General features: G+C 36.6%; 1 protein-coding gene across 3 annotated transcripts in view; it reads right to left on the bottom strand.

Annotated features, from left to right (window-relative positions):
• The window catches only part of GRM8 (glutamate metabotropic receptor 8), a 570,128-nt gene that overhangs the window by 428,585 nt on the left and 126,322 nt on the right, over positions 1–15,221 (bottom strand). For all 3 annotated transcript variants that reach the window (XM_019543461.1, XM_019543459.1, XM_019543460.1), the window contains exon 3: positions 12,391–12,607. In XM_019543461.1, the coding sequence (XP_019399006.1) occupies positions 12,391–12,607 (217 nt within the window). The remainder of the gene's footprint in view (positions 1–12,390; positions 12,608–15,221) is intronic.

A 15,221-nucleotide genomic window follows, 5' to 3' on the forward strand; every position in this document is an offset into this window, starting at 1 on the left:
GTTCTGTTGTGGGGTGTAGTTATTGTGGTAGTGGTAGAGATGTGTTGGCAGGTTTTACATGTTATGTCCCGGCATGGTCTGGATCCATTCAGTGTATTTTGGGCCATAGGAAGTTTGCTTCTGGTGATATGGCTGGCAAGATTTGGTGCTTGTTTAAAGGCTGGGATGGGCAGTTCTGGAAGATCTTTTTAAGAATTGGGTCTTCTTCTAGTATGGGTTGCAACTGTTTGTGGATTTTCTGTATCGGTCTCAGGGAAGGATGGTATGTCATAACTAATGATGTGCGACTCATGGGGATTTTCTTTTTGTACTCTAGCAATTCTTCACATGGTATCTAGGTGGCTCTTTCTATCCTCTGGAGAAGTGTCCTTGTTGGGTGAAAGCCCTTTTGATATTTGCAAGGTGATGATTATGAGTATTCTTCTCAGTGCAAATTTGGTGATATCAGTGGGCTTGCCTGTATATTACAGCTTTCTTGGTGTGTTTTGGGTGATTGCTGATTCTGTGAAGATATGTATGTTGGTCCATGGGTTTCTTTTATATGCTGGTTTGTATTTTACTGTTCTGGATATTGATCATAGTGTCTAAAGAGGAAATGTTGGTACTGGAGTATTCTAGAGAGAGTCTGATGGAGGGGTGAAGGTTATTGAATTTACGATGGAACCTAATCAGAGACTTCAGATTTTTGGTCCAAATGATGATGTCACCTATATATCTTAGTATAGCATGGGATTGATGGTGCAGTTCTTGAGTAATTCTACTTCCAGGTAACCTATCTGCATTTTATAAGCTACATTCTATCACAAAGTCAACAATTCCCATTCCCCCCCACCCAACCTATTTGTCTCACACCTACCGTCTCCCATTCCCTCCAATCCTCACTGCCATGTGAAAATGCATGTTCACAGACCTGCATTTTACATATTGGGTTCTGTTCTACCCAGGAGAGCACACAAAACACCACCAGACTATCCCTATGCCTGAAGAAGGATGTGTGTGCCCAAAAGCTTGCAAAGAACAATCTTTCCAACTTTTTAGTTGATCTAATAAAAGATATCACACCTTTCCTTGCTTTGTACTTAAATCTACACTGGCACATTGGCTTTCTTAAAAACAATAAACCTGAATACATTTATCTACAGGTGAGTCTTTTTAGTAGATCAACCTACTAACCCTAAACTAGTAGAATCTGGATGAAATTGTAATTTAAATATTCTGAATTCTTAGAAGTGAAAAAGAGGCATGAGTGCAGACAAAACCAGCATCCTTTTGGTCCTTTCTTCTGTCAATGCTCTGTGAATGTACTTAAAAACACTGAAATACTTAAAGACCTTCATGCTATGAAGGTTTAAAATATTAGAGGCTATACTGAAAGGGTTCATTCGCACTGATTCACAGTGGCTTGTATCCCCAATTTAAGTTGTACACTTTCAGTGAATATTCACACTTCCCCAGTACAAAAGATCCCACACTAAACATTGCTGGAAACCACAAATACTGCAGAATGGTAGTACCAGAGGTGATTTTTAAGAAGAACCAATAGTCAGTACTTTGTAAAGGAAAAATCCCATTTGGAATGTACACATTTGTGTAGTTTTGGGGACAAGTTATCAATGGACTCTGTCTAAATTAACTTTAACCACTGTGGAAACCACATCAGCATATTTGACATCTTGCATCCCCAGCACCAAGACCATTATAGAATAATGGAAAGAAACCACAGCCAGTCTTAGTGTGCAACTATTGTATGTCTTCAGTACTTCACCTCAGATCATTCCTTCTCTGAGCAACTGCATTTATGGTGAAAGTATCTACTCAGGCAAAAACTGCAAATAACCCATGAGTGCTATCAGGTATGCAATTTTTTTTGTTGTTTTTTTTTTTTAAATGAAATTTGTCTATATTCATAGAGGAATGTATGTAGTTTTAGGCATTTATAAAATATTTGGGATAAAGCTGGTGTTTTCATTTTACATGTATACTGTGCCTAGTGCAAAGAGTTCTCAACTCTCAGGTGAACTCTTAGGTACAATAATAATAAATTATATCAACAACAACATTAAAGGAATTTTATTTTCCTCATGACTAAGAGTAGCCATTACATCAAATACCTTTGTGTTTACACTAACTTTTTATAAGCATAGCTTTTAAGGGTGGAAGGGATCATCATGATCATATAGTCTGACTTCAAACATAATAAGGACTACGGAGTTTAGTCAGCGATTCTCCTGATCTAAACCATCCCAGATCTAGATCAACATTTTGTACTCAAAATAAAGCATACTACATCCAGGGTATTTATACATCTGGCATTAATGCACAGACATAAACCGGGGAACTTGTTGATTCACAGTTTATTGTTCCCAGGAAGCTCCCAAGTGCACAGTTTACACATGCGCCCGAACCACAGCATATTGAGCTGCGTCAGAGCAGCTTCAGCTGTCAGGAGACCCAGGGGGTTAGCCTGCCAGCCCAGGGCTGCTCTGACCACGCTCAGTGTGCTGCAGAGGAGCTGGCTGGACCACAAGAGTGCTTCAGTAGAGCGCTAGCCAGCAAGCAGCCCCAACACTGAAGCAGCTTTGTGCCCCAGCCAGCTAACTCAATGTCAACACATGTGCTGCTCCAGAATTAAAAAACTCAGCAGCAAGGTAGTATATATAATTTACAAGTTCTACCCTGCTGAGGAGTTTATTAATAGGGGTACATGTGTAGATGCTGAGGGCACCTATACACAAGAGCAGAGGCTACTCCAACATGCTGGAATTCCAGTGCATCGAGTCAAGTCTGCAGGGGCAATTGCCACGTTCCAACAGCCTCCTGCATCTCATGTATCAGCGTCCCAACACTTAAAAATGGAAGTGAGGACACATGAACTACGGCTCATCAAATAAGTGCCCCACCACCATTTTTAGGTGCAGGGATGCTGAGACAGGTAACATGGCAGAGCTTTAATTAGAGCAGCTCTTAGATCTGATCTAATTAAAGTGCCATGTCGCCCACCCCCAGAGCATGTATAACGGTGCCCTGCAATGTTTATTGCACAGTTAATTATTCAACTGTGTAGTAAATGTCTCATGTAGATGCATTCACAGAGAATGAATCTAGACTCCAAGTGATGATCAGAAATACATCATATCCTTTAGTAAAAGTTGCTCCAATGGTTAATTACCTTTAATATTAAAAATGTACATCTTATTTCTTGTTGTAATCGATTTTATGTTTGAGCCAATGATTTCAGTTTCTACCCTGATTCTTGTAATACTAAACCTTTGCTACATTAAAGTCTGTGCATTTGGAAAACCATATAATGAGCACACAGATATTCAGTATTAAATACCACTTACTGTATTTCAACAAAACCACACTTTTGATCTAATAGCACTGCTTCCTTAAAATTAGCATTAATGCATGTTTAATTTAATTCCTATCTTTAAATTTAAAAATCATGAACTAGGTAACATGGATAAGTTATAATGCTGTACCAACAAAATATTGCATTTAAAGTACTCCTAAAATAAATGTTTGCTTTTCTGAGCACTCGTCTCCATATTTGAATTTGCATTAGTTATTCCCATGGTATTGCCTGGTGTTCAAGTGAATTGAAAAACTGTTGACTCCATTCTGCAAATCTTATATACTTAACTTATTCACAGGAGTCATGACAGCAACTGGCCTACTTACATGAGAAAAATTTTAAAAATGGCCAAGTGGTTGCAGTAATGGGAATCTATACATTATAGTTATCACTTAGTATTTGTTGCAGTATTTTCTATGGCCACAACCAAGTTAAGCTTCACTATGTTACAATATACAAACATAAAAACACCTTGCCCCACTAAGCTTATTTGGCATATAAGTTCTGCTTACTACTTGAAAAGTGTTCAAAGCAATTTGTAATATATGAAACTGGGTCCCAACCCAATGCAGGACAGAAAAGATTGGCTATCCCTATTGTCTACTGATTGCTTGGCCAATGCAAAAAGAATTGGTGATCTCAGTTTTAAGCACTGTCTGAATATTAAATATGCATGAACACTAAGTGCGTGATTCAGGGAAGCACTTAGGCATGTGCTTCAGTTGAACCATGTTCAGGAAAATGCCTAAATGTGTGCTTAACTGCAAGTCCATGTTAAAGGCCCATTGTATGTGCTTTGCTGAACAGAGATATTTTCAGAAATTAAGGTTAACTTTGTTTTCTCTCCCCAGGTATAAACAGGAATAAGTCACTGTGGTGGATAAATAGGGATGAGGGAGCTTGCACAGCTGATACCTTTTTGGTACACATTTTGTGGAGAGAGACAAATTAAGTCTCTTAGAGTCTTAAGTCTCTATTCAGGCAGCTTTCATGAACACTCAATTCAATTCCAAATTATTAATGTAAATACAGTTTTCAAATATACAAGGATGCAATATTTTCTTTGGGTTGAGAACCCAGAAGCAACATTATTATCAGTAAACTTCTAAAGCAGCATCCTTAGATCTCACTTATTATTGGTGAGCCATTTATCTTCTCCTGTATTTTCTTTTTAAAATGATATTATTGCATAATTAGAAATATATTAAGTTGGCTGGAAAGAATAAGAAGTTTAAAATGAATATAACTTTCAAGACTGAGAATATGTGCATGTCTGAAAATACGTCTGCAGAAGAGAAGACCAAGGCAGGATTTGATAGCAGCCTTTAACTACCTGAAGAGTGGTTCCAAAGAGCATGGAACTAAACTGTTCTCAGTGGTGACAGATAACAGAACAAGAAGCAATGGTCTCAAGTTGCAGCAAGGGAGGTTTAGGTTGGATATTAGATAAAACTTTCTCACTAGGAAGGTGGTGAAGCACTGGGACAGATTACCTAGAGAGCTGGTGAAATCTCCATCCTCAGAGGTTTTTAAGGTCCAGCTTGATAAAGCCCTGGCTGGAATGATCTAGCTGGGGGTGGTCCTGCTCTGAGCAGGGGGTTGGACTAAATGACCTCCAAACCTATTTTTCTATGATTCTGTGTCCTTGGATTAAATATTCAAGGATACGTCCTTTTTGTGTCCCATTTTTATGAGGTCTGGGATTGGTTACATTGCCTTCACCACTAATATTACATTTTTCTCTTTTAAGGAGGTATAAAACCAAACTTGAACAAAGTCCTGTCCACTCACAGCTTGCATTATAGATATCAGGGACTGTACATACAAAAGAACTTCTAGACAGGCTCTTCTTATGTTGCATTTTTCCAAATCCAAACTCTCTATATGGTCCAAAAAGACAGTTTATGTATATAAAATATGAAATATAATACTGGAATGGACTAATAAGGAGAGAAAAAAGGCACCCAAACCAGGAACTGGTAGCAAATGGGTACCTAAATTTGCATTAGTCAGCCTCTACTATCTGGTCATAAACAGTGCTGATAAAAACTCAGTTCAGTTGAATACAAAATGCCCTTGTGTATGGTTTTATAAAGAAGTCGTATGACCCACTAACAATATAATTATTCAATTTAAACATAATTGAAACTGCTGATCACCATATTGATTAGCACATACAAAAGTAAGAAATAAAAATGGCCCTGTATTTTAAGGCTAAAAAACAAAATGGTGTTTTATCAGACTCCAACAATTGGTAAAAAATAAAAAATATTAAAGTATCTTAGGATCATTTTAAAGCACCTGTTATACTAGCACACCCACACAGTCTGATTCCGCAATTTTTCAAACACATCTTTAAAGCTCTTGTAGCCAGTTGTATAGCGTTAATAAAACTTACATTTTGAAGCATGACATAAGTGTTATCAATAGAGCTCAATCACATAAATATAAAAGTAAAAAACTTACACTTAAATTAAAAGGTTTTCCCTTTGTAACAGTGTTGGAGTATTATTAGCTGTGAAAAATAATTTAATTGTGTACCATTTTCTAAAGTGAGGAACATCTCTGAGAATAAAGGTTACATTCCACATATTGCATTCTTTCTGTCCTCAAACTGAAGGACTTTTGTTTTCTGGATTTCTTTTATCTCATTATAAATAGAAATTCAAGTAAGCCACTTACCTACAAGATTGCTACCACTATCTTGTAAAAACATTAAATACTTGATATTGATGGTATATCAAGGCAACTGCAGGAAATGAGCATTCATTCAAATAGAAATCAATCTTTTCTTACTACTGCAATGGTTTCTAAGGGCACCAAGCATCTTTGGCATGGAAAGAAAGGGCTAAGTTTCTTTGTCCTGTTATTTGAATATAAAATAGTTTCACAGATAAGACAGCAAGTAGTTTTACTAGCTTCTTGTACCAATTAAAAAGCAAAACAAAAATATTTTCATTCAGCTTCGGCTTTTTGTTTTTGCTCTTCAGAGCCGAGTAAGTCTGAGAGATATTAAAGGCAGAAGGTAATGCAGTGCTTTGGGGAAATGTACAATGGAATGATTCACAGCATATCCACAGCTATGTACAAGCATTTGCAAAAACACATGGATAATCCAACAGTTTCCCCTTTTGTAATCCATTCAGTATTGTTAGCTCACCTATATCAAACCATCTTTGAAATAACATGCACAGAAACTAACATATAATGAAAATCTAGTAAGTATTGTTGCAGACATTCATGAAATATGTAGTTATCATGGCACCATTTTTCATCATAAAACAGGACACCATACAATTTGATCACAGTAGTACCTCTTCAGAAGAAAGTTATTAACCACACTCTATCAAGATGCAGGAAAGAAAGAAATCCCATGAAAAAATGTACAGCATTCCTATTAAAACTATGCACATGGTCGTCAGCAGAGTTAAGTCAACATGCCTCCACTGATGTCAATGCCAAATTACCGCAGCTGTAGTTCTGACCCTACATTGTCTTTCCCTAGCAGGGTATGCTATTTTGCGCTCATGAGTAAAAACAGACAGACTGTGTTGAATGTTTTCATCTTTCCCCAATAATCAACTACACTTTTCTGATTTTATCATTTTTATCCTCTCCTTAATAGTGTCACACCTGGTGTTGTGGTTCAGTAGGAGATTCCTTCTTTGCCTCAAAAAAGACCTCAGTTCAGTTCCTGGGTGTGCATATAACTACTTCCATTGAGACACTAATGTTTAGACTCTGTCTGACCTTTGGATTCTGTCTCAATGGTCTTTGGAGGGGATGAAAAGTCTAAGCAGCCTCTACTCCTCCATATTCCTACCTAGCGAATGTATCAAAAGTCCCGGTGACCTCTCATGCAATACCTTGATCCAGAAGGATGGATCCTATTAATAGTGTGCCATAAGAGACAACCATTTTCCAGTAGGGCTCATGTTGTTGTTTTGTCAGTTACCGGTGATGATAGAATCTGTCCCCCAATCAGTCATATACTGTTAAGGAATGTAATTAGTTTTGAAATAAAAATAATGCACTAAGCTAAGCAAGTAGCCTGACCCAAAAGAGATTACTTCTAATCAATCAAACCAAACACTGCCAAATCCTGAAAAAGGAAAAGTTCCTACACTTCTATTCCTGGTGGTAATTCCACTGTGATGGTATGATGAAACGAAGCAGTAAAAATAAGCTGATTAGAAATTTACTAAACAGCCTCCGGGCATAAAGAATGAATGGTAAGCAAAGACAGGAAATTTACTGTACTTGACCATTTCAATAAGGGTTTTTTATGTTTCTTTTTTAAGTTCCTTTGAACATGCCAAGGATTTCTTGAACATTGTAATTTTATATTAAATGGTATATTATGGTACAATGGTATATTATTCTATAACATTCTTGTGGCAAATATACCGACATAAAACACCATACCCAATCACCTACAAACTTTCTAATAGGAACTAGAAGACTATAAATCTACCATGGTGTCCTCTACACAGAGTCAGAATTCCTACCATTTCTTTTTTCCATTACATTTTTTGCATTGTAAAATATTTAATTTTCAACTATGTTCTGTACTAGACATGATCTTTGTCGTTAAAATGAGAGGAGATTTGAATACCTAACACATTCCATGGCATTGTAATATGGTACGACTTTGATCTTTTCAGTGTTCTACATTTCATTAGAGAACCAATTTCTTCTGGAGTTGGTGAGCAAGGAGCTGAAACCAAATAGACGGCCAATCAAACTGTAAATTATTGAAAGAGTCCAATGAGTGAGAAGCATTCATTTTTATAATCCAACAGATAAGCAAGGCTCTGAAATTATTTTCTATTTTAAAAGGATAATAAAAAACAATTCACCAGAAACAACAATGCATTCTGTTCTTATTCTGCCACTTACTGCCAGATTTAGGAAAACTTTTTCTAATTTATTGTTTGAAAACTGTGATCTCACATATCCTCTTAGTTGGTAATTTTTTTCAATGAGGAAAGCAAGCATTTGTCTCACTTTGTTTCCACAAATGAATTATTTTCCACTACAATGCTGTTATCTTATTACTATTAAATTTGTCCTTACTTCCAATTTGCCCATTGTTGGTATTTACTTATCTTAAATTACACTGTAAATTATTGCAGGCAGGATTTCTTTTAGCCTATGCAGTTTTATGTCAACCAGCACAAGAGGTCCTGTTCCTGATAATCATCACCATTGCTATCACCATCGCTATGGTGATAATGTGATAAGTAACAAGAAAGCCACCCATGAGATTGGGTGATTTTTTTATATGCCCAGATAATGGGTTCTACTGATTATATGGTAATTAAATCTTTAATTTAACAAAACAAAGTTTCTAGCCCTAATGAGGTGAAAGTAAAAACACAAATACCAAGACAACAAAATGTGTTCTTTTTAAAATCTCTTCCTTTTAGGCCAGTACCATGTTTCTTGAGACCCCAACTCAGTGCTTAGGGTTCACAATATTGTAAATTTCCTGACAGATATCAGTACTATACTAGATTGATCTAATCTTGAAATGTCAGTTTGATCATGACATCATTAATACAGCCTAATACCATTTGCATTAATAGGACCACACAACTGTTAGTGTTGGACTGATCCACCTTATTCTCATATTTGTGAAACAGGGCATGAATAAGATTGGGTGACTATTTTAATCATCTACTTTCAGAGGTTAATAGTACCAGCTGGGTTGCAGATGGTTTCAAGTAAAAATGATTTTTCAGCCAATAGACTCCAAATAAGAATCCTGGCTAGACACTAAAACTTAACAGAAGGACCCCTGGCCTTCACCTTTCCGTGGATCACATTTACAGATTTTTTCAAGTATACAGATGGCCTTCAACATATGGAAGTGTGATGAAAATATGAGCCACAGAACCAGTTATACAAATAGAGCTGGCTGAAAGTTAATGGAATTTATGCCACATAGGAAATTGAGAGTTCATAATTTTGCTCATTCCAAATCAAGACCAAAAATTGAAAGCTTAATTTTTTTATGAAATAATATATTTTCTTTTGTACTTATCTAAAAGTTTTTTCATGTCAAAATTTTTTTTCAAATTTCTTATTTTGAAATTTATATGAATAAACATTTAATAATTAGTTTTAAATGTTTATAATCTATTACAATTAATTAAAATTTAAAATTAAAAATATAACAATTTAAAACAAATACAATAAACAAAATATTTCAGTATTATTGGATTTTTTTTATTTCTCCTCAAATATGTCAACAAAATCAATAAGGTGTTGTAATACAATTTGATGTAATCAAATCAGCATTATTCTAAACTCAATAGACTGTGACATATTTTTTTCCAATTCTTATTCTACATTCTGAATATGTAAGATAGCCAAGAGTGTTTTTCCCTCCTCCACCAGCGCATCCCTGAAGTTTTGATCACAATCTTTAAATGTATCAAATAGTAAATAGCCCAGTAAATATGGATTAGCTTCACTTGATTATAGAAAAAAGTGTTGTATCTATTTTGAAGGCAAAATCTTGGACTAAGATAGATTTGTATTCCTAGTGAAGGTAGAGCTACATCTTGAATGGAAAAATGTAAAGTCATCTCTTCTATATTAATATTCCCTGTTTTTTGCATACTGAAGTTCCTGAACCATTTGGGGAATTGCAACCTCCATTGTGTGAAGAGGGCTGGAAAGGATCTCATAAAATCAGCTAGTCCAGCCCCCTGCTTAGGGCAGAATCATCCTGGACTAAACCATCCCAAACAAGTGTCTAACATGTTCTTGAAAACTTCCAAGAACAGAGATTCCAAAATTTCTTGACCACCCTCATAATCAGAAAGTTTCTCCTAATCTACAAACCCAAATTACCCCTGCTGTAGCTTGAGGCCCTTACTCCTAGTATTGTTTCCTACAACCATAGAGAAAAAGTACATCTCCATCTTCTCTGTAATCAAAATGGTATTTGAAGGTTATCAAACCCCCACCTTAGCCTTCTCTTCTGCAGAATAAATAGCCCTAGCTAGTTCAGCCTTTCCTCATAAGTCTTGCCTTATAGGCCCCTATTCATTTTTGTTACTTTGTGGTGGGCTCCTTCAAGCTGTCCACATGCTTCTTGATGTTGGGGGCCCAACACAGGACACATACTCCAGCACAGGACACATACTCCAGATGAGGCCTCACCATTGCTGAATGGAGTAGAAGAATCACTGGCCTTGATTTGCCAGTGACATTCCTGTTAATGCAACCCAGCATGCTGTTAGCTTTTTATGCAACAAGAGTACACTGTGGGCTCATACTCAGCTTATGGTGCCACTGTAACTTCCCAGTCCTTCTCTCCAGTACTGCAGCCTACCTAGTCGTTTCCCAGTCTATACTGATGTATGCAATTATTCTGTCCCAAAATGCAGGACTTTGCACTTGTCCTTGTTGAATCTCATCTGATTGATTGCAGACCATTTCTCCAGCTTAGTCAGGTCATTCTGGTTCCTAACCCTACTCTCTGAAGTATCTGCAAATCCACCCAACTTCGTGTCATCTGCAAATTTGCTAACAGTGTGTTTGATCCCATCATCCAAATCATTAATGGTATAATCATTAGTGGGATTGGGGTAATATTCCTATGCTCTGGAAGACATGAAAAGTTATGCTTGAGTTATTTTCTATTATTCTGTCTGAAAAAATTCACAAGGCAGTATTAAGTGATAAATCATCAGCCATGAGGGCTCTTCCATGTAAAAGTCCTCCTCCATTTTCAGCTGCACGTGGAAGCCTATTTTGCAGCAGTGGCAAATCATGCTTTTCCTATTTGCTAGTGCTTAGTGTGCTGTTTGCAGTATTTTCTTTTGCATTCTTGGCAGTCATCCATATCCTAGTCACCTCCAGATCAGATAATTGTAATCCCCCCTACTTCAGCTGCCATATAAAGACCACATGGAAACTTCAGAAATTACTGAAAGGAAGCAACTTATTTATTGGCAGGTCTCGCATGGAACATTAAACATGTTGCATAAATGCATGGGATCCATGGGACCCTACATTCAATTAAAGTGGCTGTGTTTTTAAGACATTCTACATATCTGAGTGATATTTCCCTTTATCCCTTATCTAACTGTTTGAGACCAGATGACAGTCTCCAGACCATGGTGCAAATCCAATAAATAAAAAGTCCAGGCTTTTTATGGGGAAGGCTTGTGGGATTGTTTGAGGAATTTGTAAATTAAAGGTTACTTTATTTGTGCTAGTTCACTTTGGTTCAGTTGCTGAAAGATCAATTCATCCCTCCTTCAAATCACCTATGGCTCTCTTCCTTCATTCCTTGGAGTCTAAAATCTATTGTTCCTAAAAAATTGCCAGTTTTTCAGGCCAGAAATAACTACTGGACTGTGAGGAAAGATCCAGCAGATTTTTCAGGCCAGAAATAACTACTGGACTGTGAGGAAAGGTCCACCTGACTTCTCATAATATTGCCTATATGTATATAGCACATTTCATCCTGAAATAAAAACCGTTAGGATATGCCTTTGTGCTTGATAAGAATTTTTTTTTCTAACAGCTTGATTAAAAAGTCCATTAATTAGACTTGTCATGACTAGACTTTGGGGGTTATAGGATCACAATTGTCCAGAAAAATAACCCAATCAGGTCCCCTCTATATCTGGCCACAGTCAAATGCAATTTATTTTAAAAACCTGCTAATAAAAGTTTTGGTCTTAAAGAATTATATTAAATGCCATTTATGAAGTCTGCATACCCTCTAATTTATTAGAGAGCTTCCCCTTTCCAAAGTGAGTAAAATCTTTTTTGCATTTTTTGCTTTTGTGAGGAATTCTCCTTCCTAAATTAGTACTGAAGTGTCACCTTGACAGACCCACGAACAGAAAAATCATTCATAATATAGTCTGTTTCTCTCAAGAGTAGACAGTCTAGGTCATGCATTTGCAGGATCTCCAATTATTCCACATAGACCCAAACAGTGTTTAGTGATGCTCAAACTTTAGTAACCTGTCTGCTATAAATATAAAATATGATAAATGTACACTTACCAATTTCTCTTGAGATCTGAGTAAATGCCTCTACACCACTCTCTCCATAGTTTCCCTCTGAAGCCAGGGTCAACACATAGTTCCATCCAAGTGCTGTCACGATATCAACCATGGCCTGGGCTTGATATGAGTCAGGTGGAACCACTCGGGAAAAAAAATCATACCTGGTGTTATCACTTAGTTCTGGAGCTGTGGATGCATAGCTGATTTGAGGTATCTGCAAACAAAATAAGTAATTTAAGTCAATCTAAAATAATTTTCAACTACATACCTGAGTATCTAAAGGGCTTAAAATAGCTTATGCACTGAAGATGCACAGAACTGAGCATCTTGTTTTAATTAAACCAACTGATCAGTATTTTAGATATTGTAAAATGTCAGTCAAGTTTCATTAATATTTTTTAAAAGAGGTAATGAATTCTGCTTTTCCCCATATGGCACGACTCCTGACATAAGAGCAACATTCTTTAAAAAAAAAATTCCCCATTCTAAAACCCAATGCACAAGTGAAGGCAAAGAACTCATACTATTCACAGGGGGAAATGTCATATTTTAGAAGAAATGTCACACTTTACAAAAGATTAATTCTTAAAAGTCACACTTACTGCTAATCAAGGAAATGTAAGGATTTTATTTCCTATTTCACAATGTTTGCCTCTTTTACATTTCATTCTGATTTGTCATGATTTAACATGCTATTTCATTATTTGTGTTATGCAGAAATATCCTTAAAACAGTGATATTGGCTATATACCACATGTAATTAGAATCTTAGTGAATTCATATAATCTGTCATAATACTTATTTTGCATGCTAAAGGCAAAGAAAAATGGTTAAATGATATGCCTATACTTGTTAAAAAACAAAATTACAATTTTCAAGACATGTTTCTATTGCTTTTATGTTCCTAATAAAGTCTCAAAATTAATAATATGATGTGGTTCAATCAAAACTTTGTTTTCTGAAATAAAGTTTGGGACAGTAAAGAAGATGGTGGCAAGTAACATATTATCAATTTATATAAAGAATAAACCTGAAAAATAAAATTAAATTGTATTATTAATTCTAATTGGTCTGATTTGAAAACGAACTAAATAATCACTAGCTACCTGTGAAAAATTACTTCAAAATATGTTTGAGCATATGCAGAATGTCAGCTAATTGCATGAAAATTATGTTCTAAGGATTTTTGAGGTGTTATTAATTTGACAGAGGAGCAAAGGATGGTCTCAAAGTCTTTTGTCTTAGTCATATAAACACAGAATTATTGGAAAATAGGACTGAAAGGGACCTCAGGAAGTAATTTATCCAAGCTCCTGCCAAAGGCAGAAACATCCCTGCTCAAAGCCTGTCTAAAACAAATGTAACTTAAAAAAATCTAGACTCTTATTCCAGCTTCATCAGTGACTTTTGGTAAATTACTACATCCCTTCTTACTTCAGTTCTTTCTTCTTTTTTTATGGCCTGGATTAAAAGTCAGGTTACTACCGGGGGGGTGGGGAAGCGGGGAGAAAGGGGGCACACAGCCATTTAAAAGTGTGTAAGTGGAAAATAAATCTTGAAAGTATAAGACGAAAGTGACCTTTCAAAGAAAATAATACTCCTCACAAAACAAAGCTCCATAAGCTAAACAAATATGAATTTTCTTTCTTTTCTGAGGCATGTTCTAAAACCCTTCCAGCACTTCGTGAACCAATATTCAGACAGATAGTGGCTTGTTAACATGCATTATAACCAAACGTCCCCCTTTGCAATTTGTTGTTTGGCCCATGAGAAATTCCATTTTCCCAAGGAATTAAATACACCCTTCTTCACTGGTTCTCTCCTTTTGGTTCTCATCACATCACTGCAAATAGTCAGGAGAGGTTGCTTTGTTGAACAGTAACAGTAAAGTGATCACTGCATCAAAATCATTACCAACTTGTTCTAGCCCAGTGAGGTTTTCTTACAAAAACAAGGAGTAGAACCCATAGAAGTCACTTTCTCAGTTGTGGTGTGAGTGAAAAATCCTCTGGACATGTTCTGTGATCTGTTTGGACGACATACTGAAGAGAGGTTTCTGATCAGAGGAGGTATCTCATATATTATGCACTCCCTTACTAAAGCCAATAGAAAATCCAGACAAAAATCCTACTGCTATTACATCTTCCTTTTAACAATGAGTACTTTAATCTAGTAGTAATAGCCAATGGCATAACAAGTAGAGCTGGCAGCTAGGCAAACCCTGCAGGAGAGCAGGGGGAGGGCAGGGGCATGCATGGGTTCCAAAAGTGGAGAGCAGGGACAGCGGACCACAGGATCTGAACTCTGTCTGCTTTTGGCTTCTCCTGCTTTAAGAGCAACAGGTGGAGTGGGCAAAGCAGCTGGAGACTGTTTAGGAGTTCCCAGAAAGGGTAAGCCACGGGGCTGCTCTTCCTGCCAGAGTACAGACTGCATGGGGTTGAGGGGAGATTCTGATGCCCCTCCTAACTTGGTGGCCAGGGTGGGTCCCACTTTTGCCCACCTCTAGTTTTGCTACTGGTAATTACAATAAACATAGAAAGAAAATGAAACATGGTGCAATTTATCAGGAGGAAGTTTTAAATGGGACTAATTACCTTTCGTCTTGAACTTCTTAGACTGGCATCAAGGTAAGCAAAAATGCTTCTATTTTCAGTTGTAGACTTTTAGTTCCAGTTTTGCACAGGTGTAAATTACTACTTAAGGCAGTAATTCTCAACCAGAGAAGCCCCAAGAACTTTATAAGGGTGCTGTGGGATGCTGCACAATATTAGTGAAATGACAGATGATGAGGAAAAAGCTGAAATATGTAATACCTTTTTTACCTCAGG

This window comes from Crocodylus porosus, unplaced genomic scaffold, assembly GCF_001723895.1.
Source record: "Crocodylus porosus isolate Cpor-Errol unplaced genomic scaffold, CroPor_comp1, whole genome shotgun sequence".
NCBI lineage: Eukaryota > Metazoa > Chordata > Crocodylia > Crocodylidae > Crocodylus > Crocodylus porosus.